Source organism: Zophobas morio, unplaced genomic scaffold (genome assembly GCF_036711695.1).
Source record: "Zophobas morio isolate AGI-343-1 ecotype UQ-CSIRO unplaced genomic scaffold, CSIRO_AGI_Zmor_V1 ptg000004l, whole genome shotgun sequence".
NCBI lineage: Eukaryota > Metazoa > Arthropoda > Insecta > Coleoptera > Tenebrionidae > Zophobas > Zophobas morio.
The window spans coordinates 3,388,087-3,400,405 of NW_026972109.1; the positions used below are offsets into that span (position 1 = coordinate 3,388,087).

Here is a 12,319-nt window from a genome sequence, read left to right on the forward strand (position 1 = left end):
CAACACCATTAAACGCTTTATTGTACAACGAAACATCGTCAATTTTCTTTCAATACGCTCCTGAAACGGTCCAAAAAGATGTCGGCGTGACGCTCCTGGAATATTAAACTTGGCCTAAGCCGCAACGCATTGTCCCCGCAGCCACCCATTAACACTCCTGAAACAAAAAAAAATGTTTAGAAAAAAGTCAAAAAAGGTAAGTTAAAAAGCTACAAAAAGTCCAAAAACAAGACTAAAAAGCGATAAAAAAAGACAAAAATTCTATGAAAATAAAAACATTAAGAAAGCGTAGTAAAGAAGGCAAAAAGTACAAGAAAAATGTGATAAAAAATTATATGAAAAAAAGTGACAAAAAAACAGAAGTATGTATAAGGTGAAAGAACACATTTCCGTTACATTTTGCCTTTCTTTTCTTAATCACAACTGAGATAGGGCGGGTGGGCGGGGCTTATATTTTGCCTTTTTTTTTCTTAATATACATAGCCATCTTTTCGCAACAAGAAACTTAATACATTGCCTAATTGCAAAATTAATATTTCCTGATACAAATTTTCCATTTTAAAAATGTTTTTAGTTTAATATTGTGAAAAGAAGTCTACACATATTAAAATATAATGGCAAAATTAAAGCCCGCTCACCCGCCCTATTTCAATTGTGATGATTTTTTTTATTCGCCGTGAACCAAGGGGGCGGAGTTTAACTGCAAAATACTCATTTCCTTACAAGAAATTAAAAACATGTTTTTGAGTATCGTGTTGTTCAAAGAATACTACTTATATTAAGAAAAAAAGCAAAGAATGAACCCCGCCCACCCACCCCATATCTATTGTGATGGTCTTTTTATTCTTAAAAACGTAAAATATTTAAAATGGTAAAGTTTTGTAAGGAAGTATGAATCTTGCAATTAGGCTCCTCCCCTAAGTTTGCCAACGAATGAAACCTTCATTACTATTTAGATCAGGAGAGGTATGGGTGGAGCCTAATTTTTTCTTAATATACATAGTATTCTTTGAATAACATGATACTCAAAAACATGTCTTACATTGTAATTTCTTGAAGAGAAGTAAGGATTGCAATTAAATTCCGCTCCTTTGGCTCTCGACAATAAAAAAAAATCATCACACTTGAGATAGGGCGGGTGGGTGGGGCTAATATGTTGTTTTTTTTCTTAATATACGTAGTCGTCTTTTCAGAACAAGAAACTTAAAACATTCTTATAATGGTAATTTTTTGTAGGAAAGTATCGATTTTGGAATTAAGCTCCGCCCCCTTGGCTCACGACGAATAAAAAAAATTATCAGAATTGAGACAGGGCGGATGGGCGGGGTTTATATTTTTTTCTTAATGCACATAGCCATCTTTTCACAACAAGAAACTTAAAACATGGTTAAAATGGTACAATTTGGCAAGAAAATATTGATCTAACAATTATGGGCCTGAGCCAATTGCAAAATTTATATTTCGTTATGCAAATTTTCCATTTTAAATATCTTTCAAGTTTAAAGAAAATTGAAAAGCCCGCCCACCCGCCCTATCTCAATTGTGATGACTTTTTATTCGCCGTGAACCGAGGGGGCGGAACTTAACTGCAAAATACTCTAGAGGAAATTAAAAACATGTTTTTGAGTATCGTGATGTTGTTCAAAATATATATATGCATATTAAGAAAAAAAAAGCAAAATATAAACCCCGCCCACCCACCCCATCTCAATTGTGATGATCTTTTTTATTCTTAGAAACCTAAAACTCGTTTAAAATGGTAAATTTTGTAACGAAATCTGGATTTTACAATTAGGCTCCGCCCCTAAGTCTGCCAACGAATGAAAACTTCATTACTATTTAGATCAGGGCAGGTATGGTATATATTTTGCCTTTTTTCTTAATATACGTAGTCGAACAAGAAACTTAAAACATTTTTATAATGGTAAATTTTTGTAGAAAAGTATCGATTTTGCAATTAGGCTCCCCGCTCCTGGGTCTGACAACGAATGAAAAATTCATCACGCCTGAGCTTGGGATGGATATGGGTGGGGCTTAATTTTTGGCTTGTTTTTTTCTTAATACACATAGTATTCTCTTACGCATAGTGTTCTTTGAACAACACAATACACAAAAACATGTTTCTTATTTCTTGTGGAGAAATAAGGATTTTGCAGTTAATATCCGCCCCCCTTGGCTCACGACGAATAAAAAAAATCATCAGAATTGACACAGGGTGGGTGGGCGGGGCTTATATTTTTTCTTTTTTTTTTCTAAAGCACATAGCCATCTTTTCACAACAAGAAACTTAAAACATGGTTAAAATGATACAATTTGGCAAGAAAATATTGATTTGCCATTATGGGGCGGAGCCTAATTGCAAAATCTATATTTCGTTATGCAAATTTTGCATTTTAAAGATCTTTCAAGTCTAAGGAAAATTGTAAGCCCGCCCACCCGCCCTATCTCAATTGTGATGACTTTTTTTATTCGCCGTGAACCAAGGGGGCGGAACTTAACTGCAAAATACTCTAGAGAAATTAAAAACATGTTTTTGAGTATCGTGATGTTGTTCAAAAAATGTATATGTATATTAAGAAAAAAAGGCAAAATGGGGCGGAGCCTAATTGCAAAATCTATATTTCGTTATGCAAATTTTCCATTTTAAAGATCTTTCAAGTCTAAGAAAAACTGTAAGCCCGCCCACCTTCCCTATTTCAATTGTCATGACTTTTTTTATTCGCCGTGAACCAAGGGGGCGGAACTTAACTGCAAAATAATCTAGAAGAAATTAAAAAAAAATGTTTTTGAGTATCGTGATGTTGTTCAAAAAATGTATATGCATATTAAGAAAAAAAAAAGGCAAAATATAAACCCCGCCCACCCACCCCATCTCAATTGTGATGATCTTTTTTATTCCTAGAAACTCAAAACACGTTTAAAATGATAATTTTTTTTAAGAAAATATGGATTTTGCAATTATGCTCCGCCCCTAGGTCTGGCAACGAATGAAATCTTCATTACTAATTAGATCAGGGGAGGTATGGGTGGAGTTTAATCTTTGGCTTTAATTTTTTCTTAACATACATAATATTCTTTGAATAACACGATACTCAAAAATATGTCTTACATGGTAATTTCTTGTAGAGAAACAATAAGAATTTTGCAATTAAATTCTGCTCCTTTGGCTTTCGACGATTAAAAAAAATCATCACACTTGAGACAGGGTGGGTGGGCGGGGCTTATATTTTGCCTTGTTTTTTCTTAATATACATAGCCATCTTTTCACAACAAGAAACTTAAGACATGTTTAAAATGGAAAATTCTTGTAGACAAATATGGGTCTTGCAATTAAGCCCCGCCCCTCGATCTGACAACGAATGAAAAATTCATCACAATTGAGAATTGAAATCGGGGCGGGTACCTACATAATATTTTTTGACCCGCATGATGCTCAGAAACATGTTTTTAATTTCTAGTAAAGAAATGAGGACTTTTTGCAGTTAAGCTCCACCCCCTTGGCTCACGACGAATAAAAAAACATCAGAATTGAGATAGGACGGCCGGGCGGGGCTTATATTGTTTCTTTTTTTTCTTAATACACATAGCCATCTTTTCAAAACAAGAAACTTAAAACATGGTTAAAATGTTGTATTATACAAATTTTCCATTTTAAATATGCTTTAAGTTTGATGTTGTAAAAAGAAGTCTACACATATTAACCTTCAAACTACCGGGTGGGAAAAATTACACATCGTTTCGGGTGGGGTCCGTTTGGACCCCATGGCTTTATTTAACCAAAATCAAAGAATTAATCAAAAATTTTTGGCGAATCCAAATTATTTATTAATTTTAAACACAACCAAGTTAAAAAAATTACATAACAATATTAAATAAGCATTTTTCGTTACAGTTTTTTGTTCCAGCATTCCTGACATTCAACAGTACGAGTAGAATGATCTCGGCAAACAAATCTTTTGCAGGAAATGAAAAAAATTCTTGATTTCTCTCCCTGCTACTTATATAGACGAAACAGCGTCCGCGGGATTGTACTGATATCGATTTTGATAACGTGCCATTGATAAAACAAAATTTAATTTTTTACAGTGATTACATTGTCACACTGACACCGATACTGATACCTGCAAGTCTGTTTTAAAACTGGAACGCCGCCTATAAACTAGTAAAGAATAAAACAATGGTTTTTGTAAGACTAAATTCTCAGAATAAGACCTGCAGGTGCAATAAAATCTCCAAAATATAGACAAAAAAATGGCAACATAAAGAACCAGGTGGGGTCCATGCGGACCCCAAGAGACTATTTTTTTTTTTTGTAACAAACTGTTACACCTATAAAATTGATATTTTTTGAATGCATAGCAAAAGGCCTTAATCGAAGCTACTAAAAATACCACTATCGTTAAACCAGAAATAACGGGAAAAAATAGGAAAATGTATCAATGGGGTCCATTTGGACCCCACCCGGTAGTTTGAAGGTTAAAACAAAAAGACAAAATGTAAGCCCGCCCACCCGCCCTATCTCAAATGTGATGATTTTTTTTATTCACCGTGAAGCAAGGGGACGAAATTTAACTGCAAAATACTTATTTCTTTACGAGAAATTAAAAACATGTTTTTGAGTATCGTCTTGTTCAAGGAATACTAGGTATATAAGAAAAAAAAGGCAAAATATAAACCCCGCCCACCCGCCCTGTGTCAAATCTGATGATTTTTTTTTATTCACCATGAACCAAGGGGGAGGAGCTTAACTGCAAAATACTTATTTCTTCACAAGAAATTAAAAACATGTTTTTGAGTATCGTGTTGTTCAAAGAATATTATGCAATATAAGAGAAAAAAGGCAAAATATACGCCCAGCCCACCCACCCCACCCCAATTGTGATGTTTTTTTTATTCTTAGAAACTTAAAACACGTTTAAAAAGGTAAAGTTTAGTAAGAAAATATGGATTTTGCAATTAGGCTCCGCCCCTAAGTCTGCCGACGATTCATTACTATTTAGATCAGGGCAGGTATGGGTGGGGCTTAATCTGTGGCCTTAATTTTTTCTTATTATACGTAGTTTTCTGTGAACAACATCCATATTTCTCGTAGAGAAACAAGGATTTTAAAGTTCAGCTCCGCCCCCTTGGCTCACGACGAATAAAAAAAATCATCACAATTGAGATAGGGTGGGTGCCTTTTTTTCTTAATATGTGTAGACATATTTCGACAACAAATTAAAAAAAAAATTCTACAACCCTTTTAAATACGGCAAAACTTGAACATCAAAGTTACTATCATATTCAACGGCAATTCGGCAACGGAGTTTGTAAATGACAACAAGTTTATAAATCCCACTTAAAAGTAATGGAAACCTTGAGAAGCGGAACATTCGCGACATAGTTATTAAATTTTTCATAGAAAAAATAAAAAACTAACCTTTTTTCTTCATCTGGGCTATGATATCGTCCCTCAGCTTCGGCGTCGCCACATTCGTGGCCAAAAACGTGCCTCGCCCTCTGGTCGCACTCAACAATTGGGGAAATTCCTTCTCCAAACCCAGTAACCCTTTCTTCAGCTTATCTCCTACTTTATTAACATTATCCAATAGCTTATCTTGCTTGATAACCTTCAGAACCGCCTCCAAGAGGGCAATCTTCCCCGGATCTCCCATCCACGTGTTAAAAATCCTGTAGGGCTGACTCGGCCTCATGTCAACCGTATGGAAGAACCCTCCCGTCAACATCTTCTTACTAAAAGTGACAATGTCTGGCGTAGTCTCCAAGTTAAAGTGCTCATGAGCCCAGAACTTCCCAGTCGCTCCACAACCCGTCTGCACCTCATCTATCAAATACCCCGCTCCGTTCTTCTGCGCGATTTTCTGTAGTTGTTGGAAGAAGAATGGAGACGCTTCGTTATCGCCACCTTCAGACTGTATCGGCTCTATGACAATCCCGGCCACCGGTTTTCCTTTTTTCTTGTACGTTTCAATCAAATCCTCTACAATCGCCAGACATCTTTTATCCTCTGCGTCGTTCTCGCGGACGTTCTCCTCCAACGGATACTTATATTTGGGGAATGAAGCCACCGGCCAGTCAAACGAAGGCACGTCTAGCTTATGAATGGGTTTGGAATGTGTGGTGGCCAAAGCAGCGAACGTTCTCCCGTGAAACGCCCCATGGAACGACATCAGCGACAAATCGGGCGCTCCTGGTGGCTGGTTCACCATACAACTTTGCGTCTCGAGCTCTGTGAAGTCCACGTTTTCGCCTCGTTGTTTGCGCCGGTACGTCAAAAACAGGGCTTTGTAGGCGTTTTCGTTGGAGCAGGAGCCGCACATCATGGTGGTTACGTTGGGGAGGTTGGGGGACACGGAGAGGAGGACGTTGCGGAGTTTGCCGGGCCAGTAGTCGCCGGGGAAGACGCCCAGCGCGGGTCTGTTGACTAAAGCTTTCTGAAAAGAGAGGGTTATTTGAGGGGGTGGTGATTAGTGGTGGACGAACCAGATTGTCTTGGTCGGTGAACACTTTGAGGAGTTCTGGGTGGTTGTAACCTATGGGTATGGACGAAATTTGGGTGAAGGTGTCCAGGATGACATTGGAGTCGACGTCGACGAGGTAGTTGCCGAGAGATTTGTTGTAGTCGGCGAAGAGTTGGACGGCTCCTGAAAGCTGGATTTTTTTTGGTAATTGAAGATGTGGTGATTTTTTTAGGTACCTGGATGGAGTTAAGTTCATTTTGTAGTTGTTTGGTTTTGGGACCTGGAATGTCTGTTTTTACCACGGGTTCGTTGGGTTCGCCTTTTATGTAGGTTCTGATGCTTCCTGAAAAATATTGTTTGGTACTGCAGTAAGAGACGCAAAAAATTATAGACTGAGAACCAAAGAAAATAGCATGGAATTAGAGTCAGAATATATGGATTTAATACAAAAATACACCCTGGTGTTTTATTAGTTTAACAAAAATTTTCATTTTATTTATTTACAGTTTAAGCAAGCAAAACTAAAGGAGTTACCGAGATCCCGAGATTCTTTTAAACTACTTCAAAATCAAAATTAAAGGGATCCCAAGATTCTTTCAAACTACTTCAAAATCAAAATAAATGGGGCCCCTGAGATTCTTTTAAACTACTTTAAATCCAGGTATTAGAGGTTTCCGAAATTCTTTCAAATTACTTCAAAAACAGGGCAAAAGGGATGCCCGAGATTCTTTCAAATCACTTCAAAAGCAAGACACAATGAGTCTCCGAGATTCTTTCAAACTGCTTCAAAAACGAAACAAAAGGGATCCCGGAGATTCTTTTAAACTACTTCAAAGTCTAGGGACAAGAGATTCTCGAGATTCTTTCAAACTACTTCACACACAAAACAAAAAAGGTCCCGGAGATTCTTTCAAACCACTTCAAGAACAAAACAAAAGGGATCCCGGAGATTCTTTTAAACTACTTCAAAGTCTAGGCACAAGAGGTTTCCGAAATTCTTTCAAATTACTTCAAAACCGGAGCACAAGGGATCCCCGAGAAATCCACACAAAACAAAAGTGATCCCGGAGATTCTTTAAAATCATTTCAAAAAGAAAACAAAAGGGATCCCGGAGATTCTTTTAAACTACTTCAAAGTCTAGGCACAAGAGGTTTCCGAAATTCTTTCAAATTACTTCAAAACCGGAGCACAAGGGATCCCCGAGATTCTTTCAAATCACTTCAGAAGCAAGACACAATGAGTCTCCGATATTCTTTCAAACTGCTTCACACACAAAACGAAAGGGATCCCGGAGATTCTTTCAAAACAATTCAAAAATAATACAAAAGTGATCCCGGAGATTCTTTCAAACCATTTCAAAAACAAAACAAACGGAATTCCGGAGATTCTTTTAAACTACTTCAAAGTCTAGGCACAAATGGTTCCCGAGATTCTTTTAATACTACTTCAAAAACAAAACAAAAAAGATCCCGGAGATTCTTTTAAACTACTTCAAAGTCTAATCTCAAGGAGTTCCCGAGATTCTTTTAAGACTACTTCAAAAAGAAAACAAAAAGAGTCCCGGAGATTCTTTCAAACCACTTCAAAAACAAAACAAAAAGGATCCCGGAAATTGTTTTAAACTACTTCATAGTCTAGGGACAAGAGATTCCCGAGATTCTTTCAAACTACTTCACACACAAAACGAAAGGGATCCCGGAGATTCTTTCAAACCACTTCAAAAACAAAATAAAAAGGATCCCGGAAATTGTTTTAAACTACTTCAAAAACAAAAAAAAAGTGATCGTGGAGATTCTTTTAAACCACTTCAAAAATAAAACAAAATGGGGTCCCGGAGATTCTTTTAAACCACTTCAAAAACAAAACAAAAGGGATCCCAGAGATTCTTTCAAACTACTTCAAAAACGAAACAAAATGGATCCCAGAGATTTTTTCAAACTGCTTTAAAATCTAGGCACGAGGGGTTCCCCAAATTCTTTAAAACTACCTCAAAAACAAAACAAAAGGGATCCCAGAGATTCTTTCAAACTACTTCAAAAACGAAACAAAATGGATCCCGGAGATTCTTTTAAACTGCTTTAAAATCTAGGCACGAGGGGTTCCCCAAATTCTTTAAAACTACCTCAAAAACAAAACAAAAGTGATCGCGGAGATTCTTTTAAACCACTTCAAAAACAAAACAAAAGGGACCCCAGAGATTCTTTCAAACCACTTCAAAATCAAAACAAAAGGGATCCCGGAGATTCTTTGAAACTACTTCAAAAACAAACCAAAAGGAATTCCGGAAATTCTTACTAAACCAGTTAAAAATCCAGGCATAAGAGGTCCTCGAAATTTTTTCAGTCCACTTCAAAAAACAGGTATAAGAGCTCCCGAAATTCTTTCAAATTTCAGGGGTGGGATCCCCGAGATTCTTTCAACTCACATCAAAAGCAAGACACAATGAGTCTCCGAGATTCTTTCAAACCACTTCAAAAACAAAACAAAAGGGATCCCGGAGATTCTTTTTAAATTACTTCAAAGTTTATGTGCGAAGGGTTCTCGAGATTCTTTCAAATGACTTCAAAAACGAAACAGAAGGGATCCTGCAGATTCTTTCAATCCACTTCAAAAACAAAACAAAATGGATCCCGGAGATTCTTTTAAACTACTTCAAAGTCTAGGGACAAGAGATTCACAAGATTCTTTCAAACTACTTCACACACAAAAAGAAAGGGATCCCGAAGATTTTTTCAAAATAATTCAAAAATAAAACAAAAAAGGTCCCGGAGATTCTTTCAAACCACGTCAAGAATAAAACAAAAGGGATCCCGGAGATTCTTTTAGCTACTTCAACTTCTAGGCCTAAGGGGTGCCGGACATTCTTTTAAAGTACTTCCAAAACAAAACAAAATGGATCCCGGAGATTCTTTTAAACTACTTCAAAGTCTATGCACAAGAGGTTCCCCAGATTCTTTTAAAACTACTTCAAAAACAAAACAAAAAAGATCCCGGAGATCATTTAAACTACTTCAAAGCCTAATCTCAAGGAGTTCCCGAGATTCTTTTAAGACTACTTCAAAAAGAAAACAAAAGGAGTCCCGGGAATTCTTTCAAACCACTTCAAAAACAAAACAAAAAGGATCCCGGAAATTGTTTTAAACTACTTCAAAAACAAAAAAAAAGTGATCGTGGAGATTCTTTTAAACCACTTCAAAAATAAAACAAAAACGACCCTGGAGATTCTTTTAAACTACTTCAAAATCTAGGCACAAAGGGTTGCCCAGATTCTTTCAAACTACTTCAAAAACAAAACAAAAGTGATCCTGGAGATTCTTTTAAACCACTTCAAAAACAAAACAAAATGAGGTCCGGGAGATTCTTCTAAACCACTTCAAAAACAAATCAAAAGGGATCCCGGAGATTCTTTCAAACCACTTCAAAAACAAAACAAAAGAGATCCCGGAGATTCTTTTAAACTACTTCAAAGTCTAGGCACAAGGGGTTCCCGAGATTCTTTTAAAAGTACTTCAATAACAAAACAAAAAAGATTCCGGAGATTCTTTTAAACTACTTCAAAGTCTAATCTCAAGGAGTTCCCGAGATCCTTTTAAGACTACTTCAAAAAGAAAACAAAAGGAGTCCCGGAGATTCTTTCAAACCACTTCAAAAACAAAACAAAAAGGATCCCGGAAATTGTTTTAAACTACTTCAAAAACAAAAAAAAGTGATCGTGGAGATTCTTTTAAACCACTTGAAAAATAAAACAAAAACGAGCCTGGAGATTCTTTTAAAATACTTCAAAATCTAGGCATGAGGGGTTGCCCAGATTCTTTCAAACTACTTCAAAAACAAAACAAAAGTGATCCCGGAGCTTCTTTTAAACCACTTCAAAAACAAATCAAAAGGGATCCCGAAGAATCTTTCAAACCACTTCAAAAACAAAACAAAAGGGATCCCTGAGATTCTTTTAAACTACTTCAAAGTCTAAGCACAAGGGGTTCTCGAGATTCTTTTAAAAGTACTTCAACAACAAAACAAAAAAGATTCCGGAGATTCTTTTAAACCACTTCAAAATCAAAACAAAAGGGATCCTGGAGATTCTTTTAAACTGCTTCAAATCTAGGCGTAAGGGGTTCCCGCGATTCTATCAAACCACTTCAAAAACAAAACAAAAGGAATCCCGGATATTCTTTTAAATTACTTCTAATTGTAGGCACAAGCGGTTCCCGAGATTCTTTGAAACTACTTCAAAAACAAAACAAAAGGATCCCGGAGATTCTTTCAAAGCACTTCAAAAACAAAACAAAGGGGATTCCGGACATTCTTATTAAACCAGTTAAAAATCCAGGCATAAGAGGTCCTCGAGATTTTTTCAATCCACTTCAAAACCCAGGTATAAGGGCTCCCAAAATTTTTTCAAATTTCAAGTGCAAGGGTGGATGGGACTATTGGGAATTAATCATTTAATTAAATTAAATTTGGATTAAATAATTTTAAAAGAAGTAGGCACCGGTCTAAATTTTTCCAGCGCAGGTTTTACAGGTCTAATCTCCCTCTGACAACAAGGTCTATTTATTTAACTACTTTAAATAAACATTTTTACTTTAACGTAGATATCATTTGTAAACAAACATTTTTTTATTTATATATAGAATAAGATAAATTAAACACTAGGTCAAGTTTAAAACGAACATTACGTAAGAGCTTCTCACACAATTTAAACATTGAAGAAAAACAGAAAGTGCATTCTGTTGGTACTACTTATTTCTTATTTTTTTTTTTTTTTTGTAGAACTATTTTCTTTTTTAAAGAAACACCCTATACACGAGTAGAGATTGCTTGCAATTAACCTTTTTTAGACTTTCTAATCACAGTTTATTTTTGAAATTTCCATGCGACGTTGCCACGTTATACCAGTTTTATTTAATTTTTTAGCAATGAAAAGCTTCACAAAAAAAACGCAAAACGGTACCCATTTTGTTATGGTTAAATAAAATTGATATAGGGAGTGTTTATAAAAACATGTTATAATAAAAAGGAGTAAACTATAATCTATATTCGTAAAATTTCAGAAAATAAAAAACGTCGTTTTCGATTTCATCGATACAATTAATTGCCGCATTTATTATTTTAGACATCCTATATAAGCTTTTGGATTAAAAGATTATATAGATAAATGATTCCTTTCTATTTTTAATAGCACAGATATTAAAAAGTTTTATTAAAATTCATCATCTTGATGTTATCAAAACTAGCAAGTTTTTACCTTAAAATAATATATATAATATTCACAAGAACTTTAACAATTTTTGAAATTTTCAGGCAGAGCCAACTCGAACTCCTTCATCTTTCGGTAGCACAACTTTAACACCAACGTGACAAATCAAACATTAAAATTATGAACAAACACACTCAATTAAACTCTTACCAGTTCTTATGGCATTTTGTACCACAGGACCCACTGTTTTTGACCACATATTCAAATCTTTCCACCAGTCTTCTCGCGGCGTAAATACGTGTTCACTGGTCGGTTACCTTGAGTTCAATAAAATAAATTAAATAGTTAAACCGCTCGCTTACAACGGAAACATTTAATATGATGCTGGTTGATAACAAGATTACAATTGTAGTTAATAAAGGTCAAGTTTACGTTGACTTTGGATAAGGAATGTTATCTAAATTTCACGCTGCAAGAAATTAACAGATTTATTTTGGGTCGTTATGAGTGCACTAAAAATAAAAATACCCACATTAATGCTGTACATACAAAGATATCGCAGCTGTCTCTTTTTATCACACGGGTAATTTAATACGGCCGGATTAACATGACAAGCCGTGTTAGATAACAAAATAATAAAATATTTGCACACAAAGA

General features: G+C 35.6%; 1 protein-coding gene across 1 annotated transcript; it reads right to left on the bottom strand.

Annotated features, from left to right (window-relative positions):
* Nucleotides 1-4: 4 nt before the first annotated feature.
* On the bottom strand, nucleotides 5-12,125 carry LOC135137652 (4-aminobutyrate aminotransferase, mitochondrial-like). The gene is made up of 5 exons (XM_064067374.1): nucleotides 11,873-12,125; nucleotides 6,698-6,804; nucleotides 6,484-6,651; nucleotides 5,420-6,434; nucleotides 5-157 (listed from the first exon to the last, which is right to left on the bottom strand). Exons 1-5 carry the CDS (start codon nucleotides 11,919-11,921, stop codon nucleotides 39-41), a joined length of 1,458 nt encoding a protein of 485 aa, XP_063923444.1. The 5' UTR covers nucleotides 11,922-12,125; the 3' UTR covers nucleotides 5-38.
* Between the last annotated feature and the right edge of the window lie 194 nt (nucleotides 12,126-12,319).